Source organism: Cataglyphis hispanica, chromosome 13 (genome assembly GCF_021464435.1).
Source record: "Cataglyphis hispanica isolate Lineage 1 chromosome 13, ULB_Chis1_1.0, whole genome shotgun sequence".
Lineage (NCBI taxonomy): Eukaryota > Metazoa > Arthropoda > Insecta > Hymenoptera > Formicidae > Cataglyphis > Cataglyphis hispanica.
In genome coordinates this window covers 5,474,391-5,493,517 of record NC_065966.1, presented here as the reverse complement: position 1 = coordinate 5,493,517, position 19,127 = coordinate 5,474,391, and the positions used below count along the sequence as shown (strand labels likewise).

Here is a 19,127-nt window from a genome sequence, read left to right as displayed (position 1 = left end):
TATATATATATATATATATCATTTCTTTCACGAATCACATTTTAGTGATAGAGAATTATTTAATAATGAAATATATATATTTATACTATATATATTATCATATAAACATATAGTATGATTATTGCGGCGAGAGAAATTATATTTATTAGTGATATGCAGAAATTGACAAGATCGCAAAAAACAGCTGATTTGATCTAGAAAAATCATATTGCAAATTTTTTGCATTCGATATATACCCGATATGTAATATATACCATAATAAAATACTAGTTTGTATTATTGTGTATGTAATAATAAATAAAAATGACTGTATGTATGTGTGTATGTGTACAAAATATATTGTAACAACGAAAGCGGTTGCATCTGATACCCGATATATTATATGTATATATTACATATAATAAAATGCCAGTGTGTTTTATTGTATATAATAAAATAAAAATGACTAATTGTAAGTGCATGCGTTGTATATACAAAATGTAATGCAGCAGCGAAGGCGATTGCGTCCTATACTCTAATGTACATGAGCAAGTTAAATATATATATATATATATAAACCGGACTTCTTCCAAAACATTTTATTCGATCAAAATATTTCTAGTGCACACCCAAGTCATTTTTCTACATAGTTTCTATTAAAATCTAAACATTTTTTCCACCGGATTGGATAGTTTGTTGGAAATATTTTGATCAAATAAAGAATTTTTTAGACAAAATTCAGTTTGCGCAATTGATTTCGGACACGTCCCACTATATATTTTTTTAGACAGGCAAATAAATAATATTACATGATTTATATAATAATATAAAATTACATTTTGATATTAAATTAATCGTTAACTGTAGATTTTTAATTTTATTTTAATTGTAGAGTAATATAAACAGAATTAATATATACAATGCAAATAGTAGAAATAGCAATGATAAGTTCTCAATATGGCAGTAGAAATAGAATATGTCGATTGAACGGCATTCAGTGGAATAAAATTATATATATAGCTCCTTGGCATTAATATTTCTTCATCTTTATAAAATGTACAAATCATCTTTTATAATCCTAAAACATGATATTTTTAAATTGTTTATTATTTCTGTATTAATTAAATAAAATAATATTGTTAAAAATTGACGTAAAATAATGTTATAAATTAAAAATAAAAATTCTTAATTTCTTTCTCCTACTCTCTTTTTTTTCTCATTTATTCGCCGAAATTTTGCTTGCTTTTATTATAATTCTTGTTTAATGTATATGTGACGCTCGTAAATTAAAGATACAATTTTTCCAAATCATAATGAATGAAAAAATTTCTTACAAGATGATTTGGTACATAAAACTGCGTACACGCAGAGATGAAGACTGAGGAGCGAGGAGGGAGAGAAGAGTCATATTTATGTCGACATCGTATAGAAGAGATATTATGTAGGGTCGGATCGCAAACTGGTAACATCCGCCAATCAAATCTGTCTATCTATGTGTGTGACCTGGCCTAGAATCGAAAGCTTCTATGCTGAGGAGACAGTAATTTATCTTTGAATGATGAAAAGAGCGCGCTATATCGCGTTCGTTATTATAAATATAGGACATACAGAGCATTTCGGACGCATTTGGCAATGATTTAACAATGCATGTCGTTGAAGAAAGAATCGCGGGTTTTTTTTTTAAATTCAAGAAGTTAAGAAGGGAATTAAAAATGCTATTTAAATCAACGAAAGACGAGACCACCTATAAATCCAACTAATAACGATCATCAAACTCTCTCAATTGCTAAATCGAAAAAATTTGCGCTATTTTTTATCTCTCATGCAAAGTATGTACGAGACGATGTATAAAACTATAATGAACATTTAATTATATTTTTATATCGAAACTAATATATCAAATATACAGATCCAGTATCGATCTGTATAGCGCGAGGGCGGCGGATGAGAATTAGAGAGAAGGAGAGTAGCTCGCGACCTGCTCTCGAATCACGGCTTCCAGAGGGACGCGCAGCTTCCATCTCCGTCTCTCCCTCTGGCCTCTGGGATCCTATACTTCATCCCGATCCCCGACCGACCATCCACATCCACGCATATCTCTCTCAATCTCTCTCTCTTTTTCTTTCTCGTCCCCGACGTTCGGTCGCACCCTCGCCTCGCGCACGGCGCGCACTTCGCACGCTCGTCAGTCGACACGCGCCGGAAACGTCGTCGGCAAAGGGAGCACGCACGCACCATCAGCAGCAGTAGCCAGTAAGGAGAGAGATCCGCGAAGTGATATAAGGAGAAGAGATTCGAGGGATATCACAAGAATGAGGCTCCTCGCGGTCGTCGTGGCTTTTCTCCTTCAGGCGTGGATCGTCTTATGCGGGGTACGTGCAAAACAGAGTGGTGGTGGTGATTTGATCGAGACACGATCTAAAAGTATAAAAATAAAAAAGATATAAAAATATAAATATAAAGAGAAAATTTTCGGTAAAATAATTGATGTTGAAAATTTATTATATATTTAGTTTTTATAAAGTTCTCTAAAATAGAAAACTCAAGCAAAAATATATCTCTAAGTCGATAGGGATAAATAAAAATGAAGAAAGTTTTTGTTTTTTTATAACTATCCATCCCGGATGGCCGGGAATAAATCGCGCGCTCAATAATATGTATGATGTTTTCTTTGGCACTATTGAATATAATCTCGTTTTTATTTTTGTTAAAAGCAAGACAATTGGAAAGAATTTAAATTCTTCGTATAACATAAAAAAGTATTTCAAATTTAAAGAAAAATAGTAATCTATTTTATCTTTTCGTAAAATAATTATAAAAATATTTAAATATGATACAAATTTAAAATGATAAAATTTAAATAACAACAAAAAATGTAATTATATTTACAATGTTTTTTTCCACTAATTTTGATATAAATATAAAATTATATTGTCGGCTTATATAGAGACAGTGTAACTTAAAAAAACTCTTATCGCGATTATAATTTATCAAATTTAATAACATTAATCTTGTCAATTTTACAGACAAGACCCAGCTTTGTTTCCGATCAGATGATCGCGACTGCGGCCAGTGTCGTAAACGCCTGTCAAACGCAAACGGGAGTTGCTACAGGTATTTTATTCAACGCGAGAGTTTGTTGACCTCTCCCAACTTGAAACTATCGATCGAATCTTTTATTTAATCACGCGGCGGCGCATAAATTGTATATATACGTATGTTCTGTCTGAAATTAAATTAATATAAAAAATTCTTAAAAATTAATAGATACTTAAATCGATTTATCCCCTAATCAGCAAGTCAATATTTTTGAAAATATTTTTAAAAACATTTTTAAAAACATTAACATAATAGATTAAGTCCCCTTTTAATCATGAAAAATTTTTATATTAATATCCAATGAACAGATAATATTTTCTAAACATATTTTTAATGTTTATTATTCATTAATTGTACAATATACAATTAATGAATAATATAAATATTAAAAATACGTTTAAAAATTTATTATTAATTTGATTTATTGGATGTTAATGTAAACATTTTTTTAATGATTAAAAAGGGACTTAATCCATTATTTTTGTTTCTAAAAATTTTCAAGAATTTTTTAAAACATTTTTAAAAATATTGTTTGGTCATTGAAATTATCCACAGTAGTCTCAGAATTTATGACAAAATGTGTGTATGCGAAATATCAACGAGTGTATATTGAATTCTTCTTTCAGCCGACATAGAAGCGGTAAGAAACGATCAATGGCCGGAAACACGTCAATTGAAGGTGAGTATGCATGAATTGCCAATTACATTTGACTGCAAACAAATCCCGTATATAGCCGACGAAAATATGTAAAAATATCTAAGACTTCTCAAAGGAGATTAAATCCGATTTTTCTGATTTCCACGCGCAGTGCTATATGTATTGTCTCTGGGAACAATTCGGTCTGGTCGACGACAAGAGAGAGCTAAGTCTGAACGGTATGCTGACGTTCTTCCAAAGAATACCTGCCTACAGAGCTGAGGTTGAAAAGGCGATCAGCGAGTGCAAGGGGATCGGTAACTATTTGGGTATCTACTGTGTTTTCTTTTTCGTTTGTTTCCTCGATCGATTGCGTGTGCTCGAAACTTATGGAACCGCGTTAAATTTTTCTTTTCTTTTTTTTAATTAAATTTTAGTTCATTAGCAATTTCAAAACTGAAAGCATTCTCAGAACTAACGAGAGCGAATTTGACAGCTCAAGAAATAAATGTTTTTAATGACACATTTCGATCATAATTATATTAAAAATGAAACTCTCGATGTTAGTGTAAGCTTCTTCAGTTTTGAAGATTTCCGATGTTCAAGCACAGTTATTTTAAATAATCTTTTCTTAAAATAATTATAAAATTTTATTTGAGTTATTTAATTTCGATTACACACGATCCTTCGTATCGCGTCTCGTGAAACGATTAATTGCCAATTATTTCCCCGTTCGCAGCGAAGGGTGATAATTGCGAGTACGCATATACGTTCAACAAGTGTTACGCGGAATTGTCTCCGAGAGTAAGTGACTTTAAATCGTACCAAATTGCCCGAATCATGTACTATTCGTTACCTCACGAGTGTTTCAGACTTACTATCTATTTTAATGGATCGTGGGAGGACAACGGCAAACGAGAAGACCAAAAACAAAATGCTCAAGATACAATTTCGCCGAATGTGTTGAGATTTTTACGTTTAAACCCTTTCCATGTAACTGCTGTATGCGCCGTATTAAGTAAATCGTATATGATGTGTCGATGAAATAAAGAATTCAACCATCTAATCGATATATCCTGTACTGTTCCGTTTTTCACATCCTTTAGTGGCTTGCTGCAAAATATAAATTGACTTTTCCAGAAAAGAAATAAAAAATAGAATTTTTCCAAAAATTATGATATTAAAAACATGTTTAAAAAAGAGACTTACGTAAAATATATGAATATACATAAAGTGTCCAATGGAATGTTTGGCAGATGTGATTGATATAAATTGATGGCGCTCTCGTTGATAAAATGGAGTTTGATATTGCGATAGTAGAACGCTCCAATTGCTGGTTGAGGTCATACTTGATGATCGAACACAATGAAAGGAGAGATCTACAACTATAACATTTGAAACATTCATTCGCAAACGAGTCTCTTGTGATGATCTATGTAGATATAGCACTGCGGCTTGTGCATGCTCAGCCAGTAGAAAAGCTCTGACACTGAGCGGACAGGATGTGAACTTTCCGATTATGTTAGCAGCATAAAAGAGAAAACAGAGGAATTATTATTATTATTATTATTATTATTATTATTATTATTATTATTATTATTATTATTATTTATTAAAAAAAACAATTTTTTTATAATTTAATAATGGTTTTTGACTGATCAGTTGCAAAAATCTTATGCGATAATAAAATTATGTGAGATCGATATTGCGATATTGTAGAATCTCACATAACGCGAAGTTACACAACGCACGGGATTGCTCTCTGTGCGACTGTAATTAAAAGGAAACGTTTGATTTGATATTTACACAGTATACGCTAATCTGGATGTCAGGTGTACATTATTTTGAGAAATACTGAAATTACTTATACTCCACAGAACAACACAAAGAGATTATTGTTAATTACTTAGGAAGCGTTGGATATACTTTGACAATTCCTAAGTTACAATTACACACATCTGTTTACCGTCACGCATCTCGCTTGCGACTAGCGCGGATTATATATATATATATATATATATATATATATATATATATATATATATATACATACAAAATATATCACGAAATTCTTCCTGGAATTTTAAACAGTCGTGAATTTTTTCCTCTTTTGGATTCTTTCAAATTTTCTTCACCAAGAATCTATCAAGAATAATAAGAGATACTAATTATTTTAATAGAAGCTCCTAGTTCCCTGTAAAAGAAGAAATAAAAATATAATCTTAAGATTACATTTAAAAATATTTTTTCGGAGAAAACATTTCATTTAATTAAAACTGTCAATAAAATCTTCTTGTTTATAACATTTATTCTCTCTGAATTTCCGATGCTTAAGTTAATTTCTTTGTTATTTGCACAATTCGCCGGTAGTTGATTTTTAGGGAGGTATGTCTTTGCCAGCCGATTATTATCTCCCACCTAGTGCTCGGAGGATTCATATAAATTCTCGATGATCCTGCGTAGCTCCGCTTAGTGATTTTGGACGAGTGAGAGAACATTTTTGGATAAATACGATTCAATTGTGTAAAATAAAAAAAAATGAATGAAAATTTAATACTTATCTGTGCTTCTCTAATCGTCACGCAACTCGTCATAATTCATTGTGACGAAGTGAGTACAAATCTAATTTTTAAATTTATGAGAGATCTTCAGGATCGCTGAAAATAATATTTTTATAGAATATAGATTGGACTACTGTTCACGATGAGTTGAGAAAATTGGCTGGAAATCTGCGTAAGAAGTGCACCGGTGAAATTGGCATAACAGAAGGTGATTTCTAAAAATATCATATTTAATTAATAAATAATCTTATTCTTAATAAAAGAAATGATAAAAAGATTATTTAATATTTATCGAGAATGATTTGCTCCACTTTCTCCCTCTTCCTGCATCTAATATATTATCTATCTTATCTATGTATCTAATTTACATTAGATCACCTGATAATATTAATAATTTTAATCGCAGATATATTAGAAGAAGCAGAACTAGGTAACTTTCCAGAGGACAACAATAAATTGGCATGTTACTTCAAGTGCGTTATGGAAAAGGGAGGAGTGGTAAAACAAGTTTCTTAAAAGACATAAACATAATAATACAGAACAATTCGTTGTAACTTTGATTTTTGTAATTTAGATGAAAAAGGATGGCAAGATCAATTATAAACTTTTGGCCAAAATGATGCCGGCGGCATACAGACACATTGGACAAGAGATGCTCGATGAATGCCGCGATATAAGTAAGTATTAGTATTTATCAAGACAAAAACGTTGATATTAATGCAAGTCACATTGTATTATTGTAGAAAAATTGCTGTATATAATTATTATTGTATAATGTATACTTAGGATACTTCCTGCAGAATTCTTCGCTCTTTATGAAGAATAAGATATAGTATATATAGCATATCTTATTCTTCGTTATTTAATGAAGTTGCATTAAATAATAATGCATTTTCATGAATAATTAATGTCTTACTCTTACATAATCATCTTTGTGATTTTCAGGTGGTAAAGACAAGTGTACCATAGCTCTCAACTTCAACAAATGCATGCACTTGGCAAATCCTGTGGTATGTAAGAAAATATGATATATACTAATTTCTAATGCTATGTGTTATGTTTCACTGCATTTTGTTTTTTTTTTTCAGGCGTACTTTGTCATCTGAATATTAATAATGTAAAGAAATAAGAACCCAAAGTATTATCCATAAGTCTAACAAAATAAAGTACTGAAAAATCATTTGTTCTATATTCTTCATATTCTTACACACATATATTTATTGCAAGATAAAGTTAAATGCTTGCTTAAAAGAGTAAGAGCTTAAATAAAAATTATTTATTCCATATTATAAGAATTAAAGTAAGAATGTTTAATAACAATTTTTAGATTATAATGTACAATAGCAATCTTTATATACTTTATATCTGTATATACATATATATTATTCATTGATGCTAACGATTTTTACGTATTTCTGACGACGTAACGCGATTACCTTCGGAAAATGCTTGCATTTTAATATTTTACATTAAAATATTATTTTTTCTTTAATCAAGTAACGTCGCCGTTTTAATTCATTTATATATATATATAAATACTAATAGTTATATATATAAATACTATATATATAAATATAATATATATATATATATATATATATATATATATATATATATATATATATAAATACTATATATATAAATACTAATCGTTATCTATATATATATATATATATATATATATATATATATATATATATATAAATGCTAATAGTTTCAAGCACACTAAATATCGAAATAATCTTTTTTCCAAGATGCGCACACATACACAATCGTCGTGATAAATATTATCGACAAACAAACTTCTGATAGTCAGGTGTATAAAACACGAATGAGAGATATAGGATCTTTACCTCTTCGATAATTCTCTTTTTTGAGATCACCAGAAATGACATTGAATATGCGACAGGTAATGAACAGCTGATGATGCCAACAAGATTTATATCTTTCGCGGCTTCGCCTTCCTCTTGTTAATATTCATTATTTGCTCGACTATAATATCGTCCGCTCTAGGATCAAGGGGAATAGCTTGAACGGGTGCTCTCGAACTCGGCGCAGGCTTGGAGCGTCTTTCGAGTAGTGTGTTCAACCAAGTCCATAGTTTCTCGCGATTGACAAACGCCAATCCAACCAACATAATAAATGGCAATGCAACTACTGATGTCTGATTCATGTCGCTTTGATCGACCTTCCGCTCCGCATTAAACATTAGCTTAATATACTTGAATGACGAGTTTGCCTCAAAGTAAACCGGAATGGTTCGATATTTGTGCACGGCTTGCGATAACGATGACTCTAATTGCACAAAGTATTTTCTGCCATCAGCTTGCAATGGCGGGAAGTGCACCAGGAAACCGGCATTGTAATTACCGGTGTTCTTACTGGCAGATTGTGGCACGTCCAATTTCGAAATGTGCACCGGCGAGTCCGGAGAGTCCTCCCGACATAACTTTATTTTAATTGTGCGATAGTGTTCCGGCTGGGCGGACGTGACGTGCACCGAGACGTCCGTACGCGAGATCGGATGAAAGGCGATTAATCGTAGGCCGTGAATATCCTCCTCCATCGGCTGCACCAGTTGAGAACTGGGACTCGTGCGCTGTATATGAGCGTTAATTTCTACGTTCGGCTTCAAACGGAAGGCATAGGCGCACTATAAAATTATTACGTAAATTGTTATACAATGCTCATCAAATGATTAAAGACATCCATTATAAAAATATAAATGAATGAATTATTTACCGTGGGCTGAAGACCGCGGATCCTGAAGTTGCCGTTCTTCTCAGTTGTGGCCTCTTCTTGGAGATTGGAACAATTCCCTTGACCCTGAACCTCTACTAACAGACCGACTTCCGGCTCTCCGTTCAAGGACGTTACGGAGCCGTAAGCGCTATATGCAACTCGATTACCGAAAAGATTTACTTTAACGGTCGCTCCCTCTACGACGTCGATCATCTTCGACGGCGGATCGAAGCGATATTCCTTCATCATAGGTCGAAGATAATACTCGCCCGGAGATAACGAATGAAATATGAACTTTCCGTCCTCGCTAGTTATACTGTTCTTGCGATAACTTTGACCGCCAGACAAAGAAAGCAGCACACCCTATATAAGTACGGCGTTAGTTATATTTTTCTTTTTTTTTTTTTGTTACTTTGACAATCTTTAAAAATACCTGCAATGAAGAGTTGTCAGCATGGTCAGAAACTTGCACGATAATCTCAGCCAACTTATGTGCTAGAAACACTCCCTTAGCATCGGGACCAGTGATCACAAAACCCTCCTTCTCAGCTGTAACACTAATATATAGCAAACAATTATTATATAATTTATTGATGCTAATAACAGAAAAATAAAATTATTCTCTTGGCATACCTATATTCGATTTTTCCATCCAAAGGACCGATGCTGTAAGTACCATCCTTTTGTGTAACTAATGTGTGAATCGGAGACTTTTTATCTTTTCCAAATATTTGAATTGTTACATCTTCCAATGGTGGAGATATTTTTCCGGCTATAATCTGAATAATATTTTTACTTCAACTGTGAGATATATATATATATATATATATATATATATATATATATATATATATATATATATGTATATACCTCATTAATTTTTTTACCTTTCCTAAATCACCAATGAAACTTGCGATGTCATTATGACAATCATTCACGCCAAAAACTTTTAAGGACGGCGGATTGAATAGAAAAATGTCAGATAATGGGGTGATAGTGTACGTGTTATCCGTTTTCGCTTTAAATTCAAATTCGTATTTGTATACATTGTCTTTTTTAACAGGTTTTAATGGACCAATCCTATCAAAAAATAAATTAAGATATATCCACTATGTCCAAAACCAAATAGATGCAATGCTAATGTTCAAATATAATGAAGTAGAAAAAGATATCTAAAGTAAGATAATTTATCAAGATAAATGTTAAACTACTTACGTAACGCTATCGCTTGCGTCTTCGATTTTTACTTTGAGATTACTCTGCACGCTTGTGCATATAATATTGCCTCTATGAATATGCTCAGTGGAATGAAGCAAGATCGGGGAAAGATTGCTCGTATCCCAAATGTAAGAAGACTTGTCGTATACATGACAACCTTTCGGGATAAAAGTGTATGTACCAGATTTAGGCACACAATGCCTCGTACTGCCTTTGCTCAGGGGTAGAGTAATCAGTTTTGTGTTATTTGGTTCGGAATATTCTACGGCGGTGTCGTGAGAAGATATGAAGGTGATGGAGAAGCCAGTTTGCTTGAATGGCGGCACTTCCGCGCGTTCTGATGTTATCGAGATTCTATAACTAGGATTTTCCCAGCAAAACACGTCGTTGTCGATCAAGACTTCGTAGTGGCCAGGTAACACGTCAGTGAATTGATATTGACCATCTGCATATTGAAAAACGACTTTACAAACAGGAAGGATAGTATCATATCGAAATAAAAAGACATTACTGCAATAACAAATAATAGGTATGTGTACAATAAGTATTGGTTACTTAAAACCACATACTAACTTTTAAAGCAAGTTCCATTTACTAAATTGAACAGATAATGATTATTTTACAAAACCATTTTTTGTTATTGCAGTATAAATTATCACATTGCTGGAAAAATCTATGATAATTAGAAAGGATGTTTATCAGCTCACCTTTGGCTTGTACTGTCTTTATCGTAACTCCGTCGAGTATTTTTAATGTGACAGAAGCTTGACTGCAATCTGTCTGTGGCAGACAATTTACTGTTCCTGTTAAAATAGCTTTCAATTGCAAAAAGTTTACATCCGTAATTGGTTGAGATGTCACATCAATCGTTTGTTGCAGTGGATAGAATCTGAAAAAAGATAATGAAGCTTTTATATAATTCGTATTATAATTTTATAATCATTTGTTATATCTTGTTTTATTTTTACTCACTGCAAGCCTTTAGTTTTTTCTTCAGTGCTCACAATTACGCTCAGCTGATATTTATCTGGTGCAAGATAGACAGAGTATTCTCCTGTTTTCTCGTCGATGTTGAGCTCTTTATAGAATGTAGCAGCTGTATTCTGAACTGATAGTTTGCGAAAATGCAAAGTCCCTTTCGCGGAGAGAGTTACTTTTCCCGAAACTTTATACGCCGAAGGTATCAATACCGGAAGTTCAGGCGAAGTTGGCGAGATTTTGACCGTCTTCTCGCTAAATTGTACATTTGCTGGAACGAATAACCTTTCGATATAATTTCAATGAGATCATCTTGCTTAAAAAGTTTTGGTAAAAAAATTTGTATGTACCAGACTCTGCTTTTAGTGTATATTGGCCAGTTTTCATATTATCCAATATATATTTTCCATTTTTATCCGTGACTGCAATCTCTTTTTGCGACAAGAATATCTTTGCTCCGGGCAAAGGATCGCCATTCGTCGAGCTATAAACAAAACCGCCGACCGTGAAACCAGTTACCTTAAAATCTTGAGCGAGGATTACGCTGTTGTGGCTAACTTTAAAAGACATTTTCGACGGTTGAACGTCAAATTTCGTTTGAGCGCCGGCATAGTGCGGTACAAGTTTGTAATCGCCAGGTGATACACTGGGAAATATAAATCTACCATTATTGTTTGAAGTCACATAACAAAGAGGTTTTTCCATTCCAAAATCCTTAGCTATCGGGGTGGTCTCACACTTCTCCACGAAACCACTCTATTGTAAGAGAAAAAACTAATTTATCATAAATTTTTATTAATAAAACACATCTTAGAATTTAAGTTTAAAAATATAAACTAATAAATATTAGAATAATAATAAAGAGAATCTTACACCAAAAAGGATGAAAGATACACCAGCCACTGGGTCATTTTCACTACTAACTTTGCCGCTCACATCATATCCAGATACCACTAGACTACCGTCTGCAATTTCTGTATTTCCTTCTTGTACGATCACTTCAACTTTATTTTTGTTCATTATCCAGCTAATAAAAACATTTAATTATATTCTGAGTTTGTAGATATTTATTGCCTTAAAATAAATTTATCATTCTTTATATACTTACATGGGATGAGATGCAATGAGCATGTACTTTCCAGGTTGAATGGGAGTAAAGTAAAATATGCCACCTTCCACTGTTACTGTCGATTTAAGAGGAATGTTTTTATCGCTGTCTGAGTATAAAGAGATAGTAACACCTTTAGGGCCAGAGTCAGTACCTAAACTAATTACCTAAAAAATACAAAACAATTCATATTAATTAAATGACTTCTTTATATTTAATTTTTGATAGATTATCAAATATATAGAATTACTCTTAAATTACTTGTATAAATTAATATAATATTTGTTTTTCAGATACCTTTTTATCTTAATAACAAAAGAAGAAAAATATAGTATTTAAATAATACTTACACGTCCTGTAATACCAAATCCTTTAAATGTAAAATTAATATCTTGTTTGCAATCATTTGTAACATCATCTACATTCAATGTTACTTCTGTCGGCTCAAAACTCCAGCCCCTAGGAGGATCTACCTAATATATTAAAATATAAACAATTTTTGAAATTAAATATTTTTTACAATATATTATAAATTCTTAAGAATATTTATAATATTGTATTACAATATTATATTCTTTCTGCAATATTTTAATACATCTCTAATATTCACAACAAACATTTTGAATTATATCATAATTGTATCGAGATAAATATATCTTATAATTATAAAATATATTTATAAAAACATGTACAATTTATTTATCATTAAAAAGAGCAGTTATATTATAGTATATATTTCAGTATATGTATAAGTCCAAAATGCTTAATCAATGATGTGCAAGAGATGATAGTGCATCTTTTCAATTTACCTTCAACGTGTATTCACCCTTATCATATAGAGGTAGAAAGTAATAGCCAGTGTTGGGTGCGCACTCGATCTCATCCTTCAGAGTGCCAGCCTTCGCGTACCTGACGAATTTATCTCATGAATCAGTGATTAACCGCCAGGATAACCTAACCTCTTAAAAGTCAAGCAAAACTCACAGTTTCACGTGCACCTTCGTAAAATCGATGTCGGCGTGACTCTTTAGGAAACCGCCACATCCTAGAATATCCTCGGCGATGCAATTCGCCGACAAGGTCGCTAGATAAGCGAAGAAAAAAATGATTTCTCGCCAATTCGAGATCATGCCAATCAGCTGCCGCATCGTTCGAGTTGTCCGCTCATACGTCAGGGGATAGAATGACAGATACCGAAAACTCCATCTGTCTTCCCGGCGGCCTCTTCTAATCTAATTACGCAAAGTGATTCGAGTCATCGCGTACCAGCAGTTTTATAATGTAATATGCCTTTGTAATTATTTGACGAGCCGAGGTTACAACGCGCATGTGTAACTTTTCTAGGTGAAACAGTCTAGCCAGCTAACTTTTAGGTGCTTCTTTCCAGAAACTAGGTTCGTCTCTTGTCGCGGGATAAAATTATTGTCCGCTGATGTGGATGTTTTCTGTAAGTGTTTTGTAATATTTATTTAATAAATATCTTGTGCGGCACTTAAAGTGTGTCTTGTAAGAAGTAATGTACAGTTTTAGGGATTCAAAACTCTGTGACATCTAGAAAATTCTACCTTGTTTACCTTACTCTCGTCAATCGAATAATCTGGAAATATTCTGTTTGTTACTCCATAACCATGCCAATATCGATATTTGTACGAGCAATGTGATTTCGCATTGATATTATAATTGAACCAGAAATCTTTATGCCTGTAAGTAAAAAAATAAAAATAAAAATTGATCCAATAAAAAATACATTCGATTCCAGAATAATTAATTAACTGGCTTAATTCTTTCAAATTATTAATTATTTCAGAGTAGACACTCTACAGTCATAATGGTGAAAATAGCGTTGCAGATCACATGCAGACTCGACAATATTGAGGAACTTAGGCCATCGGGATCTGAGTTCAGATGGTATCTAAAGTTCACTTGTTGCAACTGCGGAGAGACATCGGACAAGTGGAACTACGTCTCTGCTGATGAACCGGTGCGTCCAGCAGTTCGTGGCAGTGGCCTCTGTCACTTTGTGATCAAATGCAAACTCTGCTCCCGAGAGAACTCTATGATGATAATAGAGGACTCCATTCAGTCTTTTACCCAGGATAATCAAGGACAATTTAAGACAATTGTCGTATTCGATTGTCGAGGACTAGAACCCTCTGACTTCTCCGCGAGAGAAGGATGGGTGGCCAAGGCTGTCGACGGAGGTAAAGAGTTTGACGATGTAGATTTGAGCGAAGGTGAATGGGAGGATTACTGCGACAAGATTATGCAACCTGTTGGAATATACGAGATTAAGCATAAGTTTGAGAGAATTAAATAGATACATGCTTTAGATATACAGCATTTAAATATAAACATTTCAATTGCCTAAATTTTCTAAAAATTGCTTTCTTGTCACTTAATGATATAAAGTGACATATCTCTGTAGAGTGTAAATATGTAAAAATACATATAAAAATTACGATTTTCACGCTTCTTTAGCATTTATTGTGCATAGTTAGAAATATTGTGCATTATTAGAAATATATATAATGTATAACATATGAAGTATATATATATATATATATATATATAAATAATATCCTCATTGGATTTTATTAAATTGTGTTAATCTCTGAGCTACATAGTCTGTATTTGCGATTTCCCTCAATAGGCCTCTTTGTGTATCTGCACCTGTAATTAATAAATAATATCAGAAAAATAATTAAATCTAATTTTATCAATCATATAATAGATAATAAGTTTGTTCTACCAATTCTATAGAAAGTTGCATCTTGTTGCTCATGCCTTTGAATTTATACATATCACTAAATATGCACATTTATCTGAAATAGATGTAAGTTATTTAACATGCACCACATTTAAGCAAGCATAGTTTGCAAAAATATAATAAAGATAGCTTTTTTTTACAACTTGAAAGTTTTTCCTTTTCTTATCTCGAAAATATATACTATTGGATGATGATATCTCATAACGAAAATATCTCATCTCTCTTTTATCAAGGTAAAGAGTAAAAGCAGAACCAATCTAACGACATAATATAATTTATTCATAATCATATAAAAAAAAACCATTTTATTTCATGGCTTAGAGTACAGAGAGTAAGAGATGTTGTTTGCCAACAATAATTCCACTTTTCCTCCAAGCACGTTCTTAAATTATGGTTGCCAATATATACCCTGCGTAAATAATCGAATGACTAGTGTGTCACTTGTGGTAAGGGCAACATTTGGAACTGGGCAGATTTTCACCGATTTTCGCAGATCAATCCAGACAATAATTGCCTCTTCCAGCACCAAACGCAAATTGTATTATTGGAATGTCAATGTGACCTTATGAAACTCATCGAACTTATGACAACACGATATATTAATTCATCTTATCATTATAAAAGTAAAGTATGGTTAAAAATTATGTTTTCTTTATATATATACAGTTTCTTTTTTTTCATGTATAAAACTTTCGAACAACTTTCCTCACTTAACGATAGTTAAGCCTATCGTGTTAAGACTTTCGTTCGAAGTAACTCCTGCAATTCGTCTTCACAATAAGCTACATAAACGAAAATCACGATCTTCGAATGGAAATCATCGAGACGTACGTACGAAAATGAATTACAAATTGCGATTCAGAAGACGTGGAGAGGAAAAATAATGCGTATGACTTCGTTTACTTGACGATTGCCTAATGCACTAATGCTACTGCCGCTATACTTGTCTAATGCTTTCATCATTTACTACGCTTTCTAATATCTAACACAAATAAATATATTGCGCGCGCGTTTTACAATGTCCGTCGTTTCTCGGATCTTTAACATATAAATCACATGTATAAGTAACCACTAAAAATTTTTAATCTAACAATCGATAACACTATCAGTCTATTCTCACAAAAATATCACTATGACCGAAAATATCGACGATATAACCAGAGTCTAAAATTACGAATCACAATTTAACAAATAAATAAGACAAACTTTTAAAATATTGCATTAAAAGAAATATATACTTTGCTTGCTTAAAACTAACGTCAATTTGTTTTAAAAACAATAAAAACAAAAACAATTTTTGAAAAAAAAAAAAACAATATATATCTAATAAATTTTGTCGTGAACACTGGAATGCTGAAATATTTGACTCTGGCTCATATGGAAGATTTGTAATCCGCTTGATCGAACAATTATCCTATTAGCAAATTCAGATTCCTAAAAACGCTTTAACCGTGATCCTCTAATATTACGAATATGCATCGCTGCGTGCTTTTTGATCGATTAAACGATTCTAATCTACATTCTAGCTAAGCTATCGTCTTTGGTATACTAATCTGAGGGATGCTTACTCTATTCAGAGACAAATGTGTGTGATCATTCACTGGAGAAAATCTCGCTTCCGGGAAGAATATCGCATAGAAATAGGAACATTATGAATAATATGTGTAAGATAGTTATGATGTTTCTTTCGCAACGAGAAACGATTATTTTCTTGGGTGAAAAATAAGTGACGTTTATAGTTGAAAAATTGGACATAATTATGAAGAAGAGCATAGAATATAGCTTTTTGCTATATATATATATGTGTGTGTATTATCATTGGTATAATATATATGATGGGATTTACTTTTGTATAATTATGTCCAATTAAATTCAAAGCGGAAGAGGTGCATGCGCCATATATATTTGCGACAGATTAAGTTGAAAGAAACGAGATCGTCGCGGAAAGGAAACCTTGATTCATATTTTGATCGATTTTGAAGTTTAATCTCTATTATAATCTCTTTTACTATTTAATATTTAATTAAATTAAATATTTGTGTGAGCTTCCATTTTTTCTTTTTATGAAATATTGATAAAAATTAGTCATATCCATCATAGAGATGATGATACATAATTTACTTAATGAGTGTATATTTATGGGAAATTTATTTGCCTTGATGAGGCTCAAACAATCAATCAAACAAATCAATATCGCTATGTCTGTCAATGCTACCTTTCCTCAACTACGTTTCAATCAGGATTGGGCCATATTCATTGGGCATGTATCGTGTTTAACATTCTCCTAATGTCTAAAATGGGATATAATCTTATATAAGTTTTAAATTGTGCCTATCCGCTACTAGTGTTTCAGCTAAATCCATGAGTCTCTAAATCGGTTAGATGGATATACGCTAAATATCTATGCGCTTTTTTTGATATTGATATTATTATTCATTCGCATGACTTACTTTTGACCTTTTTTTTACGATTTTTTACTATGTTTCTTTGTCCTTCTAAAGCATATCAAAGACAGACACCCGTGAATAGGCCCGTTAGATGTTGAGTAGTATAAGCTCAATCCTAAAACGCTAATGGGGACTGTCAGAGCCTAGTGCAATTTCAAACTAGTACATGTTATTCCTTTCTTCTTTTTCTTTTGTAACTATTGCAAATTTCGTAATAACATACTAATGACTGATATAATATTACGTTTCGCATTATATTTATTTTAAAAAATATCAATTATAATAATGTTAATATATAGCAGTAATAATATTAATTGATATTATATGATTATTTAGCAATATGTTAATTATCAATAATTCCACATTAGCGTTTCAGGACGAATCTCGTGTATTCGACGATACGTGAAAATTTCCCATCATTTTAGAAAATTTCAGAGTGAGCACACTACACGACGATAAATCGAACGATGAGAATCGAGCTAGCGAAAGCTAATCTAAAGCGGCAACCGAAAGTTGGCCTATCTGCGCGAAGTTGCGAACTAAAAGACGAAAGGAAAGTTCGTGAGAAACGTTAATTACTGTGTGAAACGAATAACAGAGTGGAACAATGCCCAACAAGGATACACGACATTCTCAATTTCGATTCTTTCTTTCTCTCTTCTTTCCTTTCTCTCTCTTTCATACATACACATCATGTAGACGGACAGAAAAATAGAGATTTAATGTGCGCACCCGCACTCAGCCGACCACGGTATCGTCGAGCCCGAGGAGGATCGCGTCATTATAATAATTCGGTTTTCGGCGCGCATGGAGAAAACGCCGCACTTGATCAATACTCCTCGCAGTGCGCGCGGCGGTTTAACCAATCGCGGATTCCAAAGACAGGACTCGTAACGTCGATCCTGTCCGGTGTCCACTTTTTCCTCGAAGAAATATCATAAATTCTTTAATCATGATCGTGCGGCATGATAGACCGGAAACAAGCCGACCGTTTAGCTTCAAGGCAGCTCGTCGGTCAACAGGCTCGTCGGTTCTAGACAAGTTTGTTTCAGAGTGGCTGATTGGTCCTCGAGACTACGTTTCAAACCCTCTATCGTCTGCATTAGCATCTGCCGTCGTAGCTGAGACAACTGATGCTGGAAGAACTGTGAATCCTGGATGTTGTTCGCGTTTGCCTCAGCTGCCAGTCGTTCTTGTCGCAATTGTGCCATTTTCTCCTTCAGAGATCTTTTTGAATCATCTATGCGTGCATAAAATCATTTCATAATATTTATAGAGAAATAGCTTCTGGCTGTGATAGGTCAATTAAGTTTTTATATATTCTGTTTAACTTAAAATGAGACAATTAACATAATTTAAAAAGTTGAAGTAGAAAAATATTATAATAAATCACACATCTTAATTGACCTCGTCTTTTTTTAAATAAAATGAGAGAAAATGAAAATGGGAGTAGATCGTCTAATTCTTGGGACAATAAGACGCGATGTTTCTATTATTACTGTTTTGTTACAAATCAAATCAAATTGAACAAGATTTAGAATTATATATTAAAATATTCGATATGTCTATCATCGAATAATAAATTAATATC

At 32.6% G+C, this 19,127-nt stretch overlaps 5 protein-coding genes across 16 annotated transcripts in view; 3 read left to right on the top strand and 2 right to left on the bottom strand.

Annotated features, from left to right (window-relative positions):
* Positions 1 to 2,120: 2,120 nt before the first annotated feature.
* LOC126854283 (general odorant-binding protein 69a-like) lies at positions 2,121 to 4,787 on the top strand. Of its 2 annotated transcripts, none has more exons than XM_050600869.1 (6): positions 2,121 to 2,351; positions 3,006 to 3,093; positions 3,705 to 3,757; positions 3,888 to 4,032; positions 4,455 to 4,519; positions 4,588 to 4,787. In XM_050600869.1, the coding sequence occupies exons 1-6, from the start codon at positions 2,292 to 2,294 to the stop codon at positions 4,603 to 4,605; spliced, it is 429 nt and encodes a 142-aa protein (XP_050456826.1). In that variant the 5' UTR covers positions 2,121 to 2,291; the 3' UTR covers positions 4,606 to 4,787. The 2 variants fall into 2 exon arrangements, with proteins under 2 accessions (XP_050456826.1, XP_050456825.1); XM_050600868.1 differs by having other exon boundaries at positions 2,134 to 2,351; positions 3,888 to 4,044.
* Positions 4,788 to 6,020: 1,233 nt separating this feature from the next.
* LOC126854284 (uncharacterized) lies at positions 6,021 to 7,456 on the top strand. Its single transcript, XM_050600870.1, has 6 exons — positions 6,021 to 6,325; positions 6,394 to 6,484; positions 6,683 to 6,774; positions 6,851 to 6,953; positions 7,222 to 7,286; positions 7,365 to 7,456. The coding sequence occupies exons 1-6, from the start codon at positions 6,254 to 6,256 to the stop codon at positions 7,380 to 7,382; spliced, it is 441 nt and encodes a 146-aa protein (XP_050456827.1). The 5' UTR covers positions 6,021 to 6,253; the 3' UTR covers positions 7,383 to 7,456.
* Positions 7,457 to 7,948: 492 nt separating this feature from the next.
* On the bottom strand, positions 7,949 to 13,483 carry LOC126854200 (nodal modulator 3). The gene is made up of 14 exons (XM_050600662.1): positions 13,307 to 13,483; positions 13,132 to 13,231; positions 12,673 to 12,795; positions 12,323 to 12,489; positions 12,088 to 12,241; positions 11,565 to 11,970; positions 11,209 to 11,485; positions 10,944 to 11,125; positions 10,234 to 10,681; positions 9,906 to 10,098; positions 9,652 to 9,797; positions 9,452 to 9,575; positions 9,019 to 9,381; positions 7,949 to 8,929 (listed from the first exon to the last, which is right to left on the bottom strand). The coding sequence occupies exons 1-14, from the start codon at positions 13,468 to 13,470 to the stop codon at positions 8,216 to 8,218; spliced, it is 3,561 nt and encodes a 1,186-aa protein (XP_050456619.1). The 5' UTR covers positions 13,471 to 13,483; the 3' UTR covers positions 7,949 to 8,215.
* On the top strand, positions 13,472 to 14,691 carry LOC126854278 (CXXC motif containing zinc binding protein). 4 transcript variants are annotated; one of them, XM_050600854.1, is made up of 4 exons: positions 13,472 to 13,603; positions 13,667 to 13,769; positions 13,847 to 14,025; positions 14,130 to 14,691. In XM_050600854.1, the coding sequence occupies exons 3-4, from the start codon at positions 14,020 to 14,022 to the stop codon at positions 14,637 to 14,639; spliced, it is 516 nt and encodes a 171-aa protein (XP_050456811.1). In that variant the 5' UTR covers positions 13,472 to 13,603; positions 13,667 to 13,769; positions 13,847 to 14,019; the 3' UTR covers positions 14,640 to 14,691. The 4 variants fall into 4 exon arrangements, with proteins under 4 accessions (XP_050456811.1, XP_050456814.1, XP_050456812.1 ...); XM_050600857.1 differs by having other exon boundaries at positions 13,478 to 13,603; positions 13,710 to 13,769; positions 13,853 to 14,025; XM_050600855.1 differs by having other exon boundaries at positions 13,478 to 13,603; positions 13,710 to 13,769.
* A 201-nt stretch (positions 14,692 to 14,892) lies between these two features.
* LOC126854206 (uncharacterized) overlaps positions 14,893 to 19,127 on the bottom strand; it is an 82,572-nt gene continuing 78,337 nt past the window's right edge. For 6 of the 8 annotated variants that reach the window (XM_050600678.1, XM_050600682.1, XM_050600680.1 and 3 more), the window contains one exon: positions 15,348 to 18,776. In XM_050600678.1, the coding sequence (XP_050456635.1) occupies positions 18,535 to 18,776 (242 nt within the window). In that variant the 3' untranslated portion in view covers positions 15,348 to 18,534. Of the gene's footprint in view, positions 15,145 to 15,347; positions 18,777 to 19,127 lie in introns of those variants that run through there. The other 2 variants (XR_007688077.1, XR_007688076.1) reach the window with 2 other exon arrangements.

Bases quoted from the DNA above. Each gene is read 5' to 3' on its own strand.
- LOC126854283 (XM_050600868.1), top strand. From the start codon at position 2,292: ATGAGGCTCCTCGCGGTCGTCGTGGCTTTTCTCCTTCAGGCGTGGATC. The intron at 3,094-3,704 runs GTATTTTATTCA...TTCTTCTTTCAG, and splicing joins GCAAACGGGAGTTGCTACAG to CCGACATAGAAGCGGTAAGA. The intron at 3,758-3,887 runs GTGAGTATGCAT...TTCCACGCGCAG, and splicing joins CGGAAACACGTCAATTGAAG to TGCTATATGTATTGTCTCTG.
- LOC126854284 (XM_050600870.1), top strand. From the start codon at position 6,254: ATGAATGAAAATTTAATACTTATCTGTGCTTCTCTAATCGTCACGCAA. The intron at 6,485-6,682 runs GTGATTTCTAAA...TTTTAATCGCAG, and splicing joins TGAAATTGGCATAACAGAAG to ATATATTAGAAGAAGCAGAA. The intron at 6,954-7,221 runs GTAAGTATTAGT...TGTGATTTTCAG, and splicing joins CGATGAATGCCGCGATATAA to GTGGTAAAGACAAGTGTACC.
- LOC126854200 (XM_050600662.1), bottom strand. From the start codon at position 13,470: ATGCGGCAGCTGATTGGCATGATCTCGAATTGGCGAGAAATCATTTTT. The intron at 11,126-11,208 runs GTGAGTAAAAAT...ATCTTTTTTCAG, and splicing joins GAAAAAACTAAAGGCTTGCA to ATTCTATCCACTGCAACAAA. The intron at 10,682-10,943 runs GTGAGCTGATAA...TTCAATATGCAG, and splicing joins AAAGACAGTACAAGCCAAAG to ATGGTCAATATCAATTCACT.